This window comes from Poecilia mexicana, unplaced genomic scaffold, assembly GCF_051168715.1.
Source record: "Poecilia mexicana isolate PSO_F unplaced genomic scaffold, ASM5116871v1 scaffold_16, whole genome shotgun sequence".
NCBI lineage: Eukaryota > Metazoa > Chordata > Actinopteri > Cyprinodontiformes > Poeciliidae > Poecilia > Poecilia mexicana.
The window spans coordinates 16,009,743-16,032,557 of NW_028263385.1; the positions used below are offsets into that span (position 1 = coordinate 16,009,743).

Sequence of the window (22,815 nt, forward strand, 5' to 3'; positions counted from 1 at the left end):
CTCTTCATATTTGGCAACCCGGAGTTTAGGTAAACTCACTCCTGATGCTTGAAATGGACGTTTCCTTACAGATACATAACATAAAAATTAAAGCCCTGAAATTTTAATAACTGTGAAATCAAAATTTTGTTTTAATTTTGAATTGAATTCTATTTGTTATTTGGACTATTTTTAAAAACTTGACAAATAATAAATAAGAAAATTATAGAATGTGCTGAACTGGACCGCTTCGTTATGTCATCTTGTAACGTTTGCGGTGTAAACAGACATGCTAGTTGAGTTATGACCCCCTGAAAGTACACACGTGTTTCAGCTATACCTTATTACAGCCTTTAGGACAGGAGTTACTCCCTTGTTTTTGGGAATTAAAAATCCTGAAAGTTACCACGATGATTGATTTCATAGAATACGTCAGTGGTGCTCTTGTATTTTAACAGGTAAGTGGTTAATTGAGCTAATAGGCTAAGCACAGTTAGCCACAGACCTCGTCTTGCTGCAGTGACATTAACGTCTGAGATATAATTATTTCATAATATGAGTCGCGTAACTAAGTCGCGAATTACTGCATTTCTTACAGCAAGCCATGGCGGACATTTTAGATAATTGATCTACAGGAATACGTATTATGTAAAATTGTTTATCTGTTTTTTTTCTCCAAAGACGAAATGAATGGTCAAACTCCGGCTTCTCCTGCCGTCAATGGCATTACTCCAGCCCAGCAGATGATTTCTTCCTGTTCTGGAGCCCTACTTACATCTCTGCTTGGTGAGAAATCATAACATTAAATTCAAGAGTTATAATCATCCCAATTCTTCTGTAAACTAGAGCCAGCTACTTACACCTGTTCGTGTTTCGTAACGCATAATTATCTATATAGATCAGTTATTTAGAGGCGCGTCTCAATAAATTAAGCAAAATAATTCATTTCAACCGTTTACCTCTCAACTTAGGTGATTGATTATTTATATTTGATGAGTCATTGCAGCTAGTTTAACAAAGTAAATATTAGGAGACTAATTTACATAATGATTCATCATGATATAACAAGCTGATCACCTCCATCGGTTCAGCAATTCATGCAGAAGGAATCCCACTTATTGAGTTCATAAATAGTTGTAGTTTATGGTACAAGCCGTATTTCTCAGTAAGCCAACATTTCTGTATTGAAATCCTATTTTCGTTTGTGATGTGTAATATCGCATTTATAGAGAAACTGAATTTTGGATCTTCAGTGGCTTTAAGATATAATCATTAAAATTAAGGGAAATGCTTATAATCTAAGTTTATTTACTCCATATCATAGGTGAGTTTTACCCTTTTAATTGAACTCACTTGTACTTATTTAAATTTACTGATCTGCACCATTATAAACAGCATTGCAAAATATCAAATTCTGGGCTGATTTATGAGCCCTCTGTTATGTTAAACATTGTATTAAACCAGAATATTCATCATAGCAATGGGGTAGTTTATAACTTAAAAAAATACTGTAGAACTTTAAACAAATATTCTGGATTTTTGTGTGTGTGGTTGGAGTAAAATGGGTCATTATCTTGTAATACTCAGATAATAGTCAGACCAGAAGTGTTAATGTTGAATGATATTTTCATCACTAAAATTCTTCCATGATGCAAAATATTGTTCTACTTGTAGTCTCTTAAAATAACAAAATAGTTTTAAAGTTAAAATTAAAAATTGTTTTATTTTATGGACACCAGATTTGACTTGGGATAGAAAATGCCGGCGTATCAACTCGGTGATTCAGAAAAATGCCTTTAGCTGATGACCAGAAGGATTATACATCTTATAAGGTCAACATCAGTTCTTTATTTCCTTTTTATAAAAGCCATCAAATACTGTACTGGGCCTCCTTCTGTTGACTTTCTTTATTTCGAGAACACACTGGACAATATGCTATCGTTGACATGAAAATGGACTGGATCTAATGTCTGTGCCTTGCCAAGCCCTAAAATTAGAGTGAAGCCATCAACCTGTAATCCCTAAACTCACCTTAATGATCCCTACCATCAAACTTCTAAAACTTCTGCTTTCACGGAGGACCTCACACCTGCTATTGATTAGTTAATCAGTGTGATCGGATAAGCAGCACCTGACTGCTGCTCATCCTCTTAAATCCTCTGGAAGCTGTAAGGTACGACTTAGTTGACCATGAACACTATTGCTGTGTTTTATCTTGGCATTTATGAAACATACCTTAACATAATGTCATACTGTCCATCTGAGGTTTTATTAATAAAAACTACTGTTGATTTCTACCAAAAATGACATTAATAAATAGCTAAAATATCCTATAAAATATGATGGCATTTTAAAGGAATCAGATTGCAAAATATTATGCTTACAGATCATTTTGAATGTAAAAAAATTGTTTTATAGATTTACCATAGAGATATATCAGATTTAGTAAAAACCTGTTTATGGTAAAACTGTAAATCCTGATCTTCTCCTTATTCTTTTTTTTAGTCACACCTTTAGATGTTGTAAAAACCAGACTGCAAGCTCAGAACAATCCCTTAGGCAAAGGTACAATTTATGAAAAATATTTTCAATTTGTCTCACATTTGGGAATATTGCATTTTCTACCATACTTGCTAAAATTCTAAACGTTTAATATAATTTTACAGGCAAATATTTTGTCTACAGCAATGGACTCATGGACCACATATGTGTGTGTGAAAATGGAAAGGGCTGGTACAAAGCCGCCGGCCAATTCAGAGGCACCCTCGTAAGGTTTCACACACTCACTGGTTGCAATAAATAGTGTCAGTGTTTAGAGCTACATGTTTGCTCTACATTTTTGGTAAATGTCCTGTTTCTTGTGTATAAATGGTAAAAAAAAAAAAAAAAGTCCCTAATGGGTTTAAACCTCCCACTCTGCTTCTCTGCAGGACGCCTTCTATAAGATAGTGTGCTGTGAGGGAATCACAGCCTTATGGAGCGGCCTGCCTCCAACACTGTGAGTATAAAGTTTCCTCTGTGTTATATTTTGACTGCACAATACACAGGGATTCTGTGCAAAGTCTGAAAAAGTGTAAAATGCAAGTCTTTTTCAGGTCTTGAAATGTATGGAAAAAGTAAGCAGAATATGGAATAATTAGAAAATTTTAGTTTCCTTTCTTTCGTATATAACAGTTGCATCCATTCATCATATATTTTATCCATCCACCTGTTTATAGAGCTGTCCTGTATTGATTTGCTTTTCCACCGATATGTTGATTCATTTTTTCATTCTTCTGTTTGTCCTTCCATCCATCATGTTTTTCCATACTTTTATTTGGTTCTCCATCCATCTATGTTTCCTTCTGATATTTTTTTTCTTCATTTCTGCTCGACGCTATTATTTGCAGTACTCGTATATAAATAGTCTAAACCCTTAATGTCAGTCATTGAACAATGTTGGTCAATCAGTGTTCATTTATTTTACATTTAATAAAAATGTCATTAATATTTAGTGGAAATCAACCAGTATTTGTAAAACTGGGTCATACCTACTACAAATTTACGTTCATATTAAGTGTTGTGAGATACTTTCCTTTAATAAAGAATTCAGTGGAATAATTTTGACGGGTGTGGATTTTAATCCCCGTGTTTCCCTGTGGTTCCAGTGTGATGGCGGTCCCAGCCACAGTGATCTACTTCACGTGTTACGACCAGCTGTGTGCCGCGCTGAGGGCGAGGATGGGAGAGCGAGCCCAGGAGGCTCCGCTGTTAGCAGGAGCCATCGCTAGAGGTGAAACTCTGCTGCTCTTCATTTTACTCTGCTCAAGGAAGAGCATTATTTTTCTTATCTTAATCTGATGGAGGTCCTAGTTTCAGCTGAATTAATCAGCGATTTTATTAATGGTTGAAAATTAATTTCCTGAATAGTGTCTGAGGGGAAAGTTTTGCCCTTTAAACACCAGCTTGATGAATCTGATCCCACACTGATTTCATTACGAGAAAGTGAGAGGTCTCTCTGCCCTGATCTGCTGTCTCTCAGTTTAATAATGCCTATAGCAGATTACAAGCAGAATCAAAGAACTGTTTGTAATTCAATCATGACAAACCTGATCTCTTTTTAACCAAAATGTTTCTTGGAGCAAGCTTCGTTTCTTCCTCCGGTTCTTTCCCTGTGACTCCATTTTCGACTGCTCTTTGTTTCAGTGGGTTCAGCGACCGTGATCAGCCCCCTGGAGCTGATCCGCACCAAGCTGCAGTCCCAGAAACAGTCTTACAGCGAGCTGACCAGCCTCATCCGCTCTGCAGTGCAGGCAGAAGGCTGGTGGTCTCTGTGGAGGGGTTTGGGCCCCACCCTGCTCCGAGACGTGCCCTTCTCCGCCATGTACTGGTACAACTACGAGCGGGGCAAGAGCTGGCTGTGCCAGTGGTATAACGCCACAGAGCCCACGCTCACCATCACCTTCATATCTGGAGCCGGGTCCGGGTCTGTAAGTGCCTCCACTCCTCCTTCAGGAGGAAAGATCCGCCATCTTGGATGCAGAATTGGATGGCTTATTGTTTTAACTAAATTATTTGTAAATTTTTTTATGTCTGTCACAATAACAGATTGTTGCTGGACGATAAATTGTGCCAGAAGTTATTGCGACAGACGATAATCAGGTTTATTTATCAACCACCCTTCATACTAAAATCAGCTCAAAGTTCTGTGCAGATTAATAAAACAAACCCACAAATTAAAAACATTCACCCACCCCTTCCTCACATGGAAAAACACACAACAGTGTGGAAAATGTCTAAATATTGTTGTTTTGAGACCATTTTCAAGTAAAATGATGGTAATGACATAATAATGCACACTTTCTCAAAGATAAGCTTTAAATTCTAATGAACATTTAGCACCGCGACTGGAAAACAATTTAAATACCCAAATAAAAGAAAAAAACACACAATAGATACAGCAAATAAAATGAATTATGACATCTTTGACTTTTATCATCCAGTTTTTATATAAAGAGAGGAAAGAAAAGAGATAAACCATGCAAATGGAAATTATTGAGCTCAGTTTAAGTTGGTTGATTGATTGGCCTACTAATTTGTGTTTGTTTTTCAGATTGCGGCTATCGTCACCTTACCCTTCGACGTGGTCAAAACAAGACGGCAGGTCGAGCTTGGGGAGCTGCAGGCTAAAAACTGTAATGATGACACTATTTATTGATTAATTACATGATGTCTGTAAACATCGTTAATGCTTTTAGTGTGGTCAGGGATTAGATTAAAGATGTGGGGGAGTTCCATGTGCTCTAACCAGCTTATACACATTTTAAAGTGTCACATGAGAGGCAGATGACTGGCATTCTTTGTCACTTAGAGGGCAGGTCATCAACATGTGGCGGTTGTTAGGGTCAAAAGTCAAAGCCCGATTAGGTTGGGATGAAACCGAGCCTCATTGTGTGACTTTCTCATTGAGTGATGCATTCATCTTCTTTAAACCGTCCTCTGTCTTGTAGTCAGTGCAAACTGATAAACTGGTCCTCCGGTGTTGGGCCGTTTACTATCCGAGTCGTTTTGTTGCTCTAAAGGCACAAGAGATTCAACGATACCTACAACAAAAAGACAAAATCGTAGCAAATTTAAGTCATTCGCTTTGTTTGTAAACCACATCAGCTTAAGGAAAGAGGAATTGTTGCTTTTTTTTTTTTGAAAAGGAAAAACATAGTAGATTGTCTATAAGGACATATTACATTGAATTCAAGTTGAAGAAGAACTTCTTAAAATCTGAAATTAAAGGGGCAGCAGCATGTAAGATCAACTATTTTGAGCTTTATATCAAAAACTTGCCTGGAGTGTTGTTTTGATTCTTTACTGCATGTTTGCCTGACCACTTGCTCTCTCGAAGCTCCTCTCTCAGAGCTGCAGTTTTCATGCGCCCGCCTCACAGAGCAACCCTCCCTCGCCACTCCCCCACGTTCCTTCAGACTAGCAGCAGCAATTAGCAAACAGCTGGCGTAACTATGCATTTACTCAGTTCATTATAGGAGCTACTTCTCAGAGTAACATTGTTAAAAACATAGTTAAAGGATTAATGGAGAAACGTTGTGATGACGTACTGAAGGCACAGTGTCAGAAAAAGCAGGAGCTTCTTAAAGAGACGGAAGCTCAATTTCAAGGTGTTCAGTTGCAAAGTCAATTTGATACATATATAGTATTTTATAACAACTGAACTTAACATAGTTACTGGATTGTGCTTTAAAATGGCACACAGTGCTGCCCCTTTAACACGATGACTGAATATAAACCTCTCACTGGCACTGAAGCTGGTTGCTTCCTGTTCTCTCAGTGTCGGGTCCGGTTTCCTCCTCCACTTTCAGCATCATGAAGAAGATTGTTGCACAAGATGGCTTTCGTGGGCTGTTTGCAGGTGTGTACTTATCTAATGTGTATCTGTCATCAATCTGTGTAAACGAGCAGCATAATATAAAGCTACGTGTGTGTGTGTGTGTGTGTGTGAGCTCTTGATGAGTGTTTTCTCTCTGTCAGGTTTCTTCCCCAGGCTGATCAAAGTGGCTCCAGCCTGCGCCATCATGATCAGCTCATATGAGTTTGGAAAAGCCTTTTTCCGCAAACACAACCAGGAGAGGATACCTCGGCAACTCCACTCCACAAACACATGATTGGTCCCCCCCACCCATGAAGCACGTCACCACGGCTACCGCTAGACTACATAAGAAAAACATAATTTTGCTCTAATCCTAAACACAGCAGCAGAAATGGGAGTGAAACTAATTATTTCCATATTTTGATAAATATACATTAAATATCTTAAAGTATTTATAATTTATTTTGTGATTTAGTTATTTTTTTCATGTAAAAGCAAAGTTGAGATTACATGTTGGACGTAAGAGACAGCCAGCAGATGGCAGCCAGAGTTTGGTTTGTACTGAATCCTCAGATATGTGACTTTTCTCTGGAATCATGTGCACTGTGCCTGAAGATAGCTTTATCCTGCTGCTTCTCACCAAAGAGCCATGTTGACCGAATTGTGTCAAAGTAGAGGGACGACCGGGAGCCACAAGAACTTCATGAAAATGTGATTTCTCACAATGTTCTGATTTTATTTCCTCTGCATTTCCACGTCTTCCCACTCCACCTGTTTCTGTGGACATCAGCACACGTGTTTGAAAGCAAGTTGTTTATTTAAAATAAAATATAAAAAAAAATGCAAACAAGTTCAATAAAGTATCCAGTTAATGTCTGTGCAAATGTCTGCTGGAATAAGTTGGAGGCATAAAACCGTATTCAAGTGCCGAGGTAAACAGCTAGTGACCACGTATCCAAATTACTTTATTCTGATGTCCTAAAGCAGGAAATGCTTGGTTTTTTTTATGCAAGTCAATGCAAACATCTAAAAACAAATTATATCAACTTGCCAGTAGATAACTATTAAATTGAAATACTGCATCTTGGTTTTTATAGAGAATCCAGAAGTGCAGGATGATTACCTGAGAACAAAATCCTGTGACGATGCAAAATGCACAACACTGACACTGGTGGCAAAACAAAAGACAAACATTTACATCTTAAATTAAATACACCAATGGTTTAACCTCCAGTATCCTTCTGTATTAGAACAGAAAATGACATTGCTTCATTCAGTCTGCAGGAAAGTAGCAACTGATCTGATCTACAGTCAGTATTTTTAGCACAATCTTTCCAAATCATCTCTGCAACAGTGAAATATGCAATGAAAATTCGTACAGCAGCTCTAAAATCGACACAGTTCCAAAGTGGGAGAGAAATTATGCCACACAGACGAGAAGCAAACTAATCTGAACTCATGTTGATAAAGTTACATCAGCTGTGACAGTTTCCAGTCTTTTGGTGTTGATGAGCTACACCAGCTCCTCATTCAGAGTTAAAGAACAGAAAAATCAGCATCAATTCCTGACTCCTCTGAATTCTTGAACTGACGAGCTGTTTGGACGTCCCGTCTCCTATGACGGAGTGACGCCTGGGCTGCTGATCTCTGTCGCTGGACTGGCCAAACACTCACTGGACCTCAGGCTGGCCAGAGATTTATAGCTGGCTACCGAGGTCAGGGAGCCACAGAGGCCTCTGAGAGACGGAGTTTCCTCTTTACCTGAACAACAAAGTGCACATTCAGTGCGCAAGAGATGGAGAAAGCAGGTATTTCTGTTTATGAGAGGAGACCTGCCTTGTGTGTTTGATGTGAGGCTCATGCCTGCAGACAGCTGCTCCAGACTCTGGAAACTCTTCCTGCACAAAAATGAAAAAGAAGCCGTGTGTAGCATTAAATCAGACTCAACTTTTCCTGTTTTAGCTCAGATAGGATTACAGAAATTACTTGTATTTGCTTAATTCCACAATTACTACAGGAAATTTTCTTCAAATTCAGTAACTGATAAAGTTACAAACAGTATCAAACTTAAAGCAAGTCTTAGACTTTGCAGGAACTTTAATGTATCTGCCACCTTAAGCCTGGACTTTGATGTGTTCTCTTTTGAGTTGTTGGACAGCTGTATCTAAAAGGTAATAATTTGTATTTTTTATGGTTTTTGAATCATACAGATGAAACAAAACCACTGTAAACATTTAAAAAAGTGAAATGCGATATGGAAATCAGTGACAATCAGAGCATGTTGAGTTAAATGAATTGGAGAAACTGGACAATCAAACACAAATTACGTACTCCTCCCACTGCCCGGTGCTTTTCCTGTACAGCAGCGTATCCAAGGCAACAGCATTGGCATCCAAGGCATCTGGAGACGGCCACTGATTGGTCAGATGGGCTGTTAATTCCTGTCTGGAACGCAAGTCATTGTTTTTCAGCACAGTCCTGAAATCCAGAAAATGACAAAGCCAGCATTATTATTATTATTATTATTATTATTTAATTACCAAAGTAAACCGTAAAGTTTACTTTGGTAAACTTTACAGTTTACAGCAGGAGCGTCAAACGGCTAGCGTCCTGCTTCTTCTAGAGGTCGCTCTGCTCCATCATGTCTAGTTCACATAGCCCAGTGTTAGAAGCTGCAAAAGACGTGAAACCGGTTTAAAGATTCACCTTCCAGCAGGAAAATAAAGTACAGCTGGAGCTGCTATCACCATCTCTGCTCTCAAGAAACTCAGTAAGTGTTTAAGCCCATGATGGTATCTGTACGACTGTACTTTATACAACTTTTATTGTCACTGATTGTAAACAGTCTATATATTATTGCTCAAATAGATGTGCATATTTTGTAATTTTTTTTATTAACCAACTGAGTTGCACATTAATCTGGACTGGAGTATTTTTTTTATATAACTACATGGTATTTATGTTGAAATTTCAGTTCAGTGTCTTTATTGGGGAACATTTGTTTAGCGTTTCAAACAAACAAAAACAACGGTATTGTGATTTGGTATATATTTTATGTCCTATCTTTGTGTGAGTCTATTTGCTGTTATTGCCTGTCACAGTTATTCTCCCCATTGTGGGATAACAAAAAGTATTTCTATTCTATTCTATTCTATTTACTAAACTGCATCAGTTTCTCATATAAAAATCATACGCTTTATAAGACATAGAAATCATCTGGAGGTTGGGAAGACTTGCGAGATGCTATAGTTTAGTTTTGCTCATAAACACAATTTCTCACCATGTCAAAAGTGCATCCTGAGACATAACAAACCCCTGCAGCCCCCAGGGCTCTTGCTGCTCTAAATGTCAAGTTTGCAGTAAGATTTGCCTCGAAGCTCTCAGCCACGCGTACACACACACACACACACACACACACACCGACAGACACAAACCCCCTCTAAAGAAGACTCACAGTTGGTTCTGCAGTTCCACTATGATATACTCAAGCTGCTGTTTCTCCAGTGTGTGTGAGAGGTGTGTGTCTGCCAGGCTCTGCTGAAGGGCTTTGTTATGAGAAACGGCCTCCGACAGCTGAGCTTCCCGCAAACGGACCAGCTCTTCCAGGTAACCCTGAGGCGAGCAAACACACACAGGCACACACAAGACAGACTTGTTTGTTTATTCTCATGAAGGCGCCGCTGTGCTAATGCATATCTGACACGTTTGTTTTCACTAAATACAAACAAAACGTGGCAGGAAAAAGAAAAAAAAGCACATTTTTAGACTTAGCAGGAGCGGTAATCCTGTTGTTTCTTTCTTGGCATTTCAAAAGCCAGGCGGCTACTTAACGTGGAAATGTCACGCTGTCTCATATAACGTCACCCGACACAAAGCAACACAAAACAACACACCTTCTGCTCCAGAGCCATGCGATACTTCTGCTCAAAGCGTTTGCACTTGCTGACCAAGTTGCTCTGCTCGGTGAAGATTGATGCGGCGGTGGCCGTCTTGTCAGGGGTGCTGCTCTCGCTGCCGCTGCTTCCCAGAGTCCTCATCTCCTCTTCATCGCTGCTGATGCTGTCTGCGCTGCACAGGGAGCCAGACCTCATATCAGTATGCAACCATGTTGGCCAAACTGACACACGTCTGACCTTTTGTTGCACTTCATCTCACTCCCTGACAGCAGGCAAAAGTTCTTGGTTTTTTAAATGAAATTATGTGAGTAGGAGACTGGATGAGATATATTTTTGTTTATTTCTTAAAATTTGTCTGCAATTTTATTATTATTATTATTTAACCACAATTTAAGCGCACCACAGTTTGTTGTGCTTATGCTTTACAGCAAAACTGTCCACAATTCTTAGCATTTTGTGCTCATTATGTTCAAAAATCTTTATGAAGATTTTTTTTTTATAACACTTAAAATATGACTTTAATTTCAGTACTCTTTTTCTCTGAGGAAAAAAATCTTTTTAAGAGTTCTTGCCACCTCAATATGGCTGAAAAACTCATACGTATTAGCGATTCATATGAGTCTACATCAATAATTATTGATTATTTTTTGTTTTAAATATCTGAAATACTGCCAAACTGGTGGCGTGACCTTTCCTGTTTTGGCCACAGTTTTCACTTCCCGCCAATTTTTATTTTTAAGCAGTGATGAGGCACGTCGGCGAAACCTGAAACTGCTGCTATGCAAGTTACTCAACAGGTTGTTGCTAGGTAACCAAAGAGTAAGTGAGTTGCTAGGTAACCACGGAGCATTAGTTGATACCACTAAACTTGCTGCGTGTGAGAGGTTGAGCAGCCAAAGTCTTTCCTCTATCTACATCACCCAGAATGCTGTGCGGGTGGCAGTGAATATACTACACATTGAATATTGGTGTCTATTGAGATAAATAAATAGTTATTGATGTATCGTTTTTAAGTTATATTTATATTTTACTTTTTAAGTATAAAGTAAATAGTAAATCTTGACTTTGTGAAACCAAAGTATTGCAAGCAAAGGTACCAATAAGGGTATTGTAGTGTTTAAGCACATCCGCCTACTATATTCCTTCTGCAAAAATATCTACTTTTTTATTGGTCATTTTTTTTCTTTGACATTTATTTGCGGTCCTAAGAGTGTCACACCGGTTTGATGTGAATCATTTCTTTGGATTTACCTCTGTGTGAACTTCAGGTAAGGCGTGTAGTCGATGACTGCAGGACAGCTGTCGTCCAGACCCTCCCCTTTAAGACAGAAACTAAAAAAGAGAAAATAAAATTGAAAATCAAAGCACAGATTATTCTGTATTTTTAATCAGCATTTTTACAAAGTACTAAAACCTTTGGGGTCTTAAAAGATGGCCATGCATCTATCACCTGAGCTCCTCCTTCCAGTCAAATTTTAATACTGTAGAGAGATAGATTAATTACTTAAATTAAGAGCATTCTTGTCATTTCTTTTATTTTCTTAGTTTTTTTTAGTAAAAGTTTTAACATTACTACATCTATACCTTGCAAAAGAAGTATTGAAATTAGTCTTTGGTTTAATATTTCTTTGATCTAATAATGCGTCTCAGCAATAAATCTGTTGAATGAAGCCACATTTGAAAAAAATAAATACAAACTTGAATAACCCAGTAAGAGGTTGCACATTTTATGTACTGTGCCAACTGTGATGTTGTGTAAGTATAAGTTTGAAGATTTGTCCAATTTTTTTGAGCAAGCACGCTGCAAAAATACAAAATCTTACCAACTTTTTTTTGTCTAGTTTCTAGTTGCAAATATCTTTGTACATTTGAAATAAGACCAAACTTATAACGTGGGAAAAATGTGTTGCTATAAGTGAAATAATATGCCAGTGGAACAAGTACCTCTTTTAATCAATAATAAGCAGTTCTTGGCTTAAAACAAGCTCTTATATCTTGATAAAAGTTACTTGTAAGTTAGTTTTGTCTCCTTTCAAATATACTAAAATTACTTGGTAAGGTTTTGTAATAAAGTGGCCACAATCTCTTCCTGCCTAGACGACAGCATCAGTACAGCAGAAGGGGAGAAAGTCTCACCACTTCATCTGCGACAGTAGATTAAGATAAGTACCTGAAATCAATGGTGTTGAGTCCAATGAGCGTGTCTGCCAACAGCCCTGCCTCTTCTCCCAGTATGATCGCACCTTCCTCAAAAAACCTCCTAACACAAACACACAGATCATCAGCATGAATTCAGCTCACAGATTATTAGAGATTTAAGATGTTTGGTTTTTTTAATACCTGGTTGTTTTGAAGTCCTTCAGCGCAAAGGAGACGTACTCTGACAGTCGCTTCTCCATCAGAACAACCCTGATCCACGCCCTTCCCTGCAGAGACGCAGACAAGAAATGTAACCCTAAAAAAACAACCAAACGTGGATTTTGCATCAAAGGAAGTAAAAGTTTGCATTAAATGTATTAAAATAGAATTTTAAAAAATGTCAGTGATGTTTACTGGTAAGCTTTATGTAGTTAAATAAAAATTTGATTGGCATTAAGGTTAAATTGATAACCAATTGCTTAATTAGATCCATTTTTAAGGGAAGGGATTTTGGCAAATTCTTGTTTTTCTAAAATCACATATGCTACATTTTTGAGTCACAGCAATGTTCTCTATATACATAAATAGTCTAAATTCTGCCTTTTTTAAATTTTTCTAATAGATAAAATGCATTTCTGACACCATGCTTTATGCTCTTGCAGCTCTTCTCTAGCTCTCCGTGCAGTGCAGGAACATTTTATTTGATGCCGGCGTGGCGGGGGCTGCACCTTTGCTCTTGATGATCGCACATTTTCCATGCTCTCGATGCTTCGGATGCAGTTATGAGGCACTTTACTGCAGGCCGCTTTTATGTAATCCCAGAAACTCCGAGGACTCTCGTAGCCAAACCACGTCGTCTGACCTGAGCAGGAAACACGGGAACACAGGGATGTTGTTGTTGTTGTTGTTGTTTTTTTTTATTTGAAAAACATTTTCTATAGTTTGGTTTGGCTTGAATGATTAAAGAAATAAGATTAAACTAACCTGCAATATAGTTAATTGTATTGTCTTTAGGTAAAAGCTGGATCATATAGGAATGAGATTAAATTTGAACTCAATTTGATTTTACATAACTGGATATGAAGTGGACTGTAAAGATGTGATTTATAAATAACTGAATTTAATTCAATATCAATCATTTTCAACTGAATTGTTGTTTTTGATTGAACTTCCTATTTGAATGTGCGCTCTCATATATAAATGAAATTAATGCACAGTGACGACCAGAACTAGAGAAGATTAATCACATTATTACACAAGTTTTGAAAAAGTTTCATGAATTTAATCAAAAAGTATTTAAATGTCTTATAAGGGATTAACACAGAATACATTATGACAAAGAAGAGTTAATGTCTGCATCTAATTGGCATTAATTATATATACATTTTTTTTAGAGTTTGTAGTAGTTGGAAAAGATTGTAAAATAGAAAAATAAAAGCTAACATTTTATCTTATAGATCGACATTTAAACCTGACACTGATTGTAGATTTTACATTTCGGAAGTCAAATCATCTTGACGAGTCACATAGCCTTAGTTGATGTCGACTGAAACTTCTCTAAAATTGGCAACATAATAAATCCTGTGATAGACCAACACAAAGTAATACATGAAAAAAGGAGGATTTCTGATTTTCAATATTCTGATAAGTGTTACATGTATCTATATTCACTTCTGAGTCAAAACTGCAGAACCACCTTTTGCTGCAGCTGAAGCTGCAAATCTGTAGCAGCTTTGTGCATCACGAGACTGGATTGTTTTCCTGTTTTCCTTTACAAAGCAGCTCAAGATCAGCCAAATGGGATGGAAAGAATCTGAGAATGAAATTCAAGAATCGCCACAGGTTTTCAGTTAAATATAGGTGTAGTCCACTCCAGCACAGGAATCTGACCAAATCTAACCACTCCGCTGTAGCTGAGGTCTGACAGACCAGCTTTCCAACCTCTGCTGAGGAAAGTTATCCTCACAGCATGATGCTGCCACATCATCTTCCATTTTCAGCATTTAAAATCCTAAAATAGAAAATGCCACATATCCTATTTTGAATGCAAGCAAAAACATTAAATTCTGGTCTCATCTGAACAAAGGACCTTTACCCACATGTTTGCTACGTCTCATACTGGTGCAAACTGCAGAGGGCGTTTACTTTCTGCTCCTGGTTTATCGTAAACATCTTTGAGGCTGTAATGAATGAGGCAACACTTTAAATGTTTCTGGACAGCATCATATTGGTGTCTTCAACTGTGTTCATAACCTTTACGTGCCTTTTAGCCGATGACTGAGGATGCGCTCCAGGATGGACACGAAGTTAACAAACTCTGGGGAAGAGTCGTCAATGGTTTCGAAACAGGAGCGATCCAGAAGAGTCTTCACTGAAAACCTGAACAGAAACAAGATGCGCACCAGATTATGTTACTAAAGATTTCAAAACCACATATTTTCATTCCACGTCAAACCTTTCCATTATCGATTATAAGCAGATAATATCCAGACCTGTCCACAGCAGCAGCGACAAGGCTTTAATTAATCTTCTGTGATGAAACCGGCCACAGCGTGCAGCACACAAAGCGACTCCATCTAATCTGATTTCAACTAATTATGCAGGAAGGAAAGTCGGCACACGGGGCTGCTATGCGTTTCAGGGTGTACATGTGCGCTCTGTGAATCCTGTCAAACTGCGTGTAGCCTTTGACACTAACTAAATAATCTAACTTCAAATCTCGCTCTGCCTCTTGCTGCTCCGCCTCGTTGCTTGGCAGCAGGATGACGATGGACAGAGAGCTTCCTGTGCAACACCAGATAAATCTCACCTACACTGTCTTTCAGAAACCTTAAAATATATTTTTTACAAATACTTTTGCATTATGTTTGTAAAAAAATGCCCCGTGCATTAAATGAAAACTTTGCAGATTTAATTAGAACAACAAATCTGTTGAGCTCAGCAAACTCCACAGCGTTGAGTCTAGCGTTGAATCAGTAAGGATGCACTCAGCACTTCTCAGGTTTTATCATTGCACACTACTGTGAAGGGGACTCTGCAGCCTGACATCAGAAAACTGCAAAGTTATGACCTACAATGCAGCACGTCTTTTGAAATGATGGTTTTTGTCATCCGAGCCATCACCATGTCACATAGATCCCAGATGAAAAGCTGAAAATGTGCTTAAATGAGATACAACGGTTTACTCAAAGAAACACGATAAACCAGTTATAGGAACTTTGACAAGGCTGCAAATTAACTCTTTGTTATTTAAATAATAAAAATTAAAGCTACACTAGATTGATAAATTGACAAGGAATCCAATAACATCCTAGAGATAAATCCAGATATATATCGCACAGATATTAAGGCAATGTAAGTATTTAATTTAATATTTACTAGTTCTTTTTTGCACATTTAAATATATGTATTTTTTGAATGTATTTCAGATCTGTTCATTTAGTCATTATGCATCATCGTAATTCTTCATAATGTTGTTTTTAATGTTTATTAGTTTTTTAGGCTGTTCTGACAGAGGCTCGGATTCAAACCGTACAACATTCAAATTAATGCATTTCAAGTGAACCAACTTAAAGCTGGTTCACTTGAACCAACTTAAAGTATCGTCTGCTTAGCTTCTGTATGTGTAGTGCTGGGGTGTCCAAAGTGTGGCGCTGGGGCCATCTGTGGCCCTCAAAATAATTCTGCATGGGCCCCCGAATGTAATTCAAGAATTGCATAAATCCGGTCCAGTTGCACAAGCGGCTGATGCAGATGAAAGTATCTTTAAAAACATTAAAGGTGAGATTTTTTTCTGTCAATTTAAAATCCTCCAATGAAAAATGTCAGGTACAACACAAAGATTCAGACTTTTAATAAGAATGCATTTTGCTTATACTTTAATTTAATTGTAAATGGGACTACAAATATCTACCGACTTACTCAAAAGCCGACCTGGGCACAACGATTTATGAACCCCGACAAAATAAACCAAACATTTCCACCTTTACCAAGGCAAAAATATATATATTTATTATTTTCTATCTAGCTGCCATGCTCATCCCATTCGCCTATGCAGTTCCCTGTGTTGCACAGGAAACAAAAACTATTTGGATGAGAGTTTTGGGGGTTTTTTTGGGGAGACTCCAGAATGTAAATACTGCAGCTCCTGTCTTCAGTCACAGCTGCCTGGTGACAACTAAATCAATCTTTAACCTTTGAAGCCTTTATTTGCTGCTGCAACAAAACGAAAAGCACAGAAAGGCAATCTGAATTAAACTGCTGCACATTACGCTTTTGTATAAATAGCATCCAGAGAAAGCCAGTTTGGAAAGTCGATGTCTTATTTCTAATTAAAGCTCCTGCTGCACATCTACAGTAATGCCTTGTCTTCTCACTTACAGCCACAAAGTTGCTCCTTTATGCATCCATCACTGCAAACATTTAACTTTATAAATGACAAAAACACAATACATATCTATTAATTTGTTGATGTTGCAGTTGAGCAATGTCAGGCAATTTGAAAAAAAAAAAAAAATCAGATTTGATATCTTAAACATTTACTTTATGCAGCCACAAAACTCCAATTCATTGAAATCAGAGATCTTATTTTTATTCATTTTAAGGTGAAAATGGGAACCTTCAAGATAAACAGATCAGATTCAAAAATTAAAATTTTTTTATGGATAAACTATGGAATAAATTAGGAGCAACAAGCCACAGTTACCTCTGCTTTCTCCTCGAAACATGGAGAAACTGGTCAGCTGATGCACAGATAAGGAGTGATAATACGAATGTTTTATACTAGATAAAAATAGATTGTAGTGCTAGAAAGCTTTAAAAACAATAACATCTTTAAAACATTCAAAATAAATACAAATGAATAAGGTCAATTGTGTTAAATGCAAGTTATCAGCTGGATATCAGCACATCAAAAGTAAATATTTTGTTCCTACTAATTAATTTCCCAATAGGTCTTGCTCATTATAAAATACTTTGTATTTTCTCTGCTCTTTTTACTCCCCCAGTCAGGCCAGTCAGCATTAACGATGACTAATGTGGAGGCAGGGACAGTTTGGCAAAACACCCATCCTCATCATTGAGTAGCAGCCAGTTTTAATTGTATTAATGCTTCATTCTTGAAGAAAGGTTGCTTTTCATTTTCCACAAGCGTGAAGCAGACTGCTCTATTACCAGGTTTGTTTTCTGAACAGCTACTGCCAAGACAGAAAAAGACGTACACCCCCACACGTTCCTCCTCCTTTTATGATGTGTTTACTGTCAAAAAACATTCACTGGGGACTGCCAGTCAGGATCTGACATCTGCCAGCAGGACTCAAAGGGCCGTAAATCAATACTCTGAACAGTAAATGACAAGAAATAGGGCAGGCAATACAAGCAGATGACAAGTGTTTGCTCACCTCAGCATCAGCCTCTTATAATCTCTCTGCTTTTTAAAAGTGAGCAAGCATATACAACTAAACATTTACACTATGATGCAGATTTCTTTAGCTGCATGTGGCTTTTAAATAAGCTTTTGCACTAACTGAATTGCTCACCTACTTAAATATAAAGAGCAAAATCTTTGCGTTGGGTCTGTAAGGCTGTAGCTTTAGCCGTGCACTGAAGTGAATGTATCAAAACAGAAATATGAGTGTATGAATGTTTAATGAAGAACTCAGGAGGCTGTTGGTGTGTGACTGAGATAAACTGGATGACATTAAGCTACTGTGCAGCACAGGCAAACCACCACATACCCACTTTACATATCTAATCAGACCTCATTTAGCAGAAGGCGACTCATGAGCTTTGTTTAGTCTTGCTATAATTAAAAACAAACCACTGGATCTAAAAAAAAAACAACAACAAAAACAATCCTCTGCCAACAATCCAGCAGCAGACGCAGTTAATCCTCCTTATCATGAAAAGAAATCAGCAGGACAGAATCCTCTACCTGCAGACTGTGAGCAGGTTCTTCCTCTCCACCACGGCGCTCCTGCCCGCTCCCCGCTTGCGGCTGAGCGACGCCATCCTCCGGCCCCGGCTGGCGTTTGCGGCGGTGCGGTGACCCACTCTGCTGCCTCAGAACGAGGGCAGGACCAGCGGTGTTCGTCACCACGGAGCCGAAGATGCTCCAGTGGAGAAGAGAGAGCAAGAGGACAACACTGAAAAGACGCGCAGAGCGCCTCCTGTTGGCTCTTTCAAAATAATAGCATCTGAAATTTACCAAATATTTTACTGCTCCTTATTTAGAACTAATAATAATAATAATAATAATAATAATAATAATAATAATAATAATAATAATAATAATAATACACAAACTATTAAGTTTATAAAGCTAAGTAGACTTGGTTTTATGCAGATATTTAGTTCATTGTTTATGTGTAATATACATCAAATATGTTCTTATTTTAATATGGGGTAATGTTTTTTTATACTGGGATCAGTTTTTATTTGTGATTGTCTTAAACTCCATTTTTGAAATGTGTAGAAAGTCCTAGAACGCCATCTAGTGGCTTTAAATAAGAATAACTAAACTCAACCAAGTATCATGCCTGTCCCCTGCTACTCTTTTTATTTTGCTTTCTATTTTAACATGTTCAGCTTATCTTTCAGGAGATCATCGTTATACTACTTACATTTATTTATTTATTTATTTATTTATTCATTCATTCATTCATTCATTCATACATACATTTAAGGAGAGTCCTTTACCCCTTGTGGCTCAATGTAAGAAACATTTTAGAAAAAAAATCATGGTTTTATCTTTGGTTTTATTTATTTATTTATTTATTTTACTATTTTTTACTGTGTCTACCTATTTGTTGATTATCCAAACCTTTCTTCACCCAGTGGATAAAGGGCAGAAATTATTTACTCATTTATTCATTTATTTTTATGCAATATTATTGATTTTATACGGCAAGAAGCTTCTTTTTCAAATGAGTGGATATGTCTTCTTTCTTTCTCTTCAAAACAAATACATATGTTTTGATGGCCATTAAGGGTCAAAGGTGACATTTGACAGAATCCAGAATTATAAACATTTATTTTATGGTACATATTGAAACGAAGTAACCAAAGGTGAGATCAGATAAGATTAGTTAGCATTAGATATTTAATTATGATGTCCAAAGAATTTATTAGGGAATAAAAGTTGAGGGACATTTTGAAGTGCGGCAAATTACTTCCTGTCAGATCATCTGATGTCAGTTTTGGTTACAGAAGCAGTTGTAAGATCTGTCTCCTACTCTACTCGTAGTTGTGAGAGTTTAGCTGCTGTGCTATGTTTTGTGTTGGTTTATATATTTTTTTCCAGAGACTTTTCAGCCAAAATTACAACACTTAATCTGTTGGAATATAAATCTGGCAAATCTTCAAACATATGTTCCAAATTACTTTATATTTTCACTTTTCGGTCGTAGGGTTCATTTTTTAAATGTCCCTCTGAATTCTTCATTTCATTCACATACTTTCTGGCGAGAAGCTGAATTACAAATAACGCGTTGTATATATGTGTGGCGCCCCCTAATGGATCTTTTGTGACAAGGTTTCCAGTGTCAACATTTCACTTTTCCTCGTTTTTTTTTTACACAAAGGGTTTATTTTTAGTTGCATACTTTCTTTATTTTTGATGATATAGTAACAAATGATCTGATCCTTCAGATCGGATAATTTGCCAAATTGTTGTTGAAACAACATTGGATATTCACAGATATGTATTAATAATAAAGCAATTTAAATATTTGTGTACCCAGCAAAGTTACAGTGGAGCTAAGTTTCCAATTTAATAAATGGCTCCACTGTAAGAGTGTAAAAATAACTCAGGTATTTAAAGCACGGACAGTGCTTCTCTGACAAGACAGTTAGCAGCAGGACCGGAAGGCTAGCGGAAAATATGACAACCACTACAAAGTCTGGATATTTTACTGGTCTACTGCCCGCTGGGATTCGAAACACATGAAAGGTTAGGATATATTCATTTTGTCTTTAGCAAAGTAGTGATCACCGGTCATAAAATGGCACATGTTGTTCGCTAGCAATAGCTTACGAGGAGCAGACATGATTTTATTTAAAAGAAGTAGAGCTGGGACTCGATTAAAATGTTTAATAGATTAATAAATTTGATTGAAAACTATTTATGAACAAAATTTTCAACTTAAAACCCCTTTTTGCTACGACATCATTAAATAATTAGACATATGAGCTCAACAACAAAGACATGTAAAGTTAATTGTATTACTTGGCTATTCAACCATCAGATTGGTGCAAAGTGCTATCAGACCCATTCAGTTCTCATGTGTTTCTGTTACCTTTGATTATTCATGCAACTTGTTTGGAAAAATAAAAATACAGGAATGTGGACTGTGGGTGCTGACATTAGCGTTTGGTACATCTGCTTCCTGCAACATGTTTTGTTTTAAGATACCATTTTTGACTTGAATAGCTTCAGTGAGGCCAACTCCTTTCAGCACAACTTGCACGCATCAAAAATATTTTCCAGTGTCCCATCAGATGGCCAAGAGAAGCAACTTTGTTGTACATCGATGTTTGTGGAAGTCGCTTGTGCGTCAGCAAAATGGGTGTACCAGGAATGTGTGAAAACAATGGTTCCGGAATATTTATTGTATGTTTAGAAAAAAAATCAATTGTGTTATATAATTAATTAAAATGAACATTTTTAAGTTTTGGGCCTAATGGAAACGTACAAGTTGTTATATTTTTAAATCTAGTGTAACAATTGTGAGACAAACCTTGCTAACATCATCAGATGCTTCAGTTTTAGGAATGGGCCATAGTAATAGCAAGCTACTGTGTGAAACTTATGAAAGATTGTCATGTTTTTGGTGATTATTGGACCCAACATTCAAACCAGACTGAGGCAGCACGAGGTGTTGAAATGCTTAATGAAAATAATAAAAAAGGAACATAAAATCCTGGCAAGAAACAGACAAGGAACAAAAGACATGGAAGGAGTAGCAAGACAGGGAACTGAGCAAGCGAAAGAAATCAGCAGTGAGAGACAGAAAATGAGGATCTTTATTACTGAGGAGCTTGATAACAGAGAACAGGTGGCTGATTAGCAACAGGATGCAGCTTAGAGTGGAGACCAAACAGGCAGACTGAGGGAGAGAAAGAGTGATGGCACGAGAAGAGCAGAGGAAGAGTAACATAAATCCTAACAATAAACAGAAATGAGGAGTAAAATAAAATACAAGATTTAACCAAAGACAGATCTAAACATAAATGAACAATTGAGGAAAGACTGATACAGAGTAAATAAAGTATAACAGACAAAAACCAACAAAAAAAACTGAACACAAATAAACAAGAAAATAATTTTAAAAAAATAGAAACACAGAAACACCAATGGTCAATAAAAACTGGCTTTTAAAAGCTGGGGAGGTGATCAGTGGCATGTGAAGCAGGTGAGACATGAACTTTGGTAGCAGAGGGAGGAATGTGACTAGATAATGTTTGAGAGAACAAAATAATTATACTAAAACACTAAGTTGTTTGAGTTCTCACCAATGTGAACTTTTGTCACGACACATTAAAAAAAAAAGGGAAATAAAACCATTCCATCATCATTTTGTATTCTCATGTTGTAGTAAAGATTCTGTTTGTGGGTTTAGTTTCAGAACCGTCTGACGTTTTTAGAGCTGGGCCACGCGCTCATGCTCGAATCAAAGTGCTAACAAAACCACAGAACGGAAGATTCTCATGAGCTTGTGACAGGAAGCAAAGGTAAAAAAAACGTGACCCCGATGTGAACAGGACGACCTTTGTGTCACACTGCAGAATGTCAGTGAAGAAGAGTGTGATTCAACTGTAGGTTACAGCATAAAATGTCCCTCATTTTGTGCCCCCCTTTTGCCTAATTACAGCATGTAAAACTGCTCATCTGTGCTTATAAAAACATAATGTCAAGTATTTGCTTTATGGTGCTTCTTATCTGTGACTCACAGAGTCAGAGTTTAAGGAGCGATGAAGTTACAACCTTTTAAAGGTAAGAGGATTATGCTTTTTGTGAAGCTGAGATTCTTTTTGATAACTGATTGAGGATTGACAGCTGAACTTTTGACCTCCACCATGACAACATTACAGTCACGGGTGATTTTAGTGTCATAAACCAACGAAGACAATAATTGAAGCAATAGCAATGATATTGCAATTTTAAAATAGGATATGTGGATCCATTTTATATTATCTTACAAAAAACTGTAAAATGGGTAATAAAATGCTGCACAAAGATAGTGCATGATGCTGAATTAGATAAAATACCCTTTTACCTTGTTCCCTTGAGATCATCTTAATCAGTCTGGAATTTAATTGCAGGACATTGGTAGTTTAACCCTTGTGCATGCGAAGACTGAGGACTGAGACAAACGTAGAGGACTGAGACAAACGTAGAGGACTGTGGCAAACGTAGAGGACTGAGGCAAACGTAGAGGACTGAGG

At 37.3% G+C, this 22,815-nt stretch overlaps 2 protein-coding genes across 2 annotated transcripts; one reads left to right on the plus strand and one right to left on the minus strand.

The window, feature by feature from the left end:
* Nucleotides 1–237: 237 nt before the first annotated feature.
* On the plus strand, nt 238–7,197 carry slc25a40 (solute carrier family 25 member 40). The gene is made up of 10 exons (XM_014984493.2): nt 238–437; nt 661–765; nt 2,485–2,544; nt 2,646–2,746; nt 2,910–2,977; nt 3,627–3,751; nt 4,165–4,448; nt 5,072–5,153; nt 6,299–6,379; nt 6,499–7,197. The coding sequence occupies exons 2-10, from the start codon at nt 666–668 to the stop codon at nt 6,630–6,632; spliced, it is 1,035 nt and encodes a 344-aa protein (XP_014839979.2). The 5' UTR covers nt 238–437; nt 661–665; the 3' UTR covers nt 6,633–7,197.
* A 642-nt stretch (nt 7,198–7,839) lies between these two features.
* On the minus strand, nt 7,840–18,502 carry rundc3b (RUN domain containing 3b). The gene is made up of 10 exons (XM_014984491.2): nt 18,305–18,502; nt 14,636–14,751; nt 13,101–13,234; nt 12,574–12,659; nt 12,404–12,493; nt 11,485–11,565; nt 10,231–10,405; nt 9,792–9,949; nt 8,669–8,815; nt 7,840–8,235 (listed from the first exon to the last, which is right to left on the minus strand). Exons 1-10 carry the CDS (start codon nt 18,379–18,381, stop codon nt 7,953–7,955), a joined length of 1,347 nt encoding a protein of 448 aa, XP_014839977.2. The 5' UTR covers nt 18,382–18,502; the 3' UTR covers nt 7,840–7,952.
* Between the last annotated feature and the right edge of the window lie 4,313 nt (nt 18,503–22,815).

Excerpts from the sequence above, each read along its gene's own strand:
- slc25a40 (XM_014984493.2), top strand. The coding sequence starts at position 666 with ATGAATGGTCAAACTCCGGCTTCTCCTGCCGTCAATGGCATTACTCCA. Across the intron at positions 2,978-3,626 it reads AGCGGCCTGCCTCCAACACT|TGTGATGGCGGTCCCAGCCA; the intron begins GTGAGTATAAAG and ends CTGTGGTTCCAG. Across the intron at positions 6,380-6,498 it reads CTTTCGTGGGCTGTTTGCAG|GTTTCTTCCCCAGGCTGATC; the intron begins GTGTGTACTTAT and ends TCTCTCTGTCAG.
- rundc3b (XM_014984491.2), bottom strand. The coding sequence starts at position 18,381 with ATGGCGTCGCTCAGCCGCAAGCGGGGAGCGGGCAGGAGCGCCGTGGTG. Across the intron at positions 12,494-12,573 it reads AAGGACTTCAAAACAACCAG|GAGGTTTTTTGAGGAAGGTG; the intron begins GTATTAAAAAAA and ends TGTTTGTGTTAG. Across the intron at positions 8,236-8,668 it reads AGCACCGGGCAGTGGGAGGA|GAAGAGTTTCCAGAGTCTGG; the intron begins GTACGTAATTTG and ends ATTTTTGTGCAG.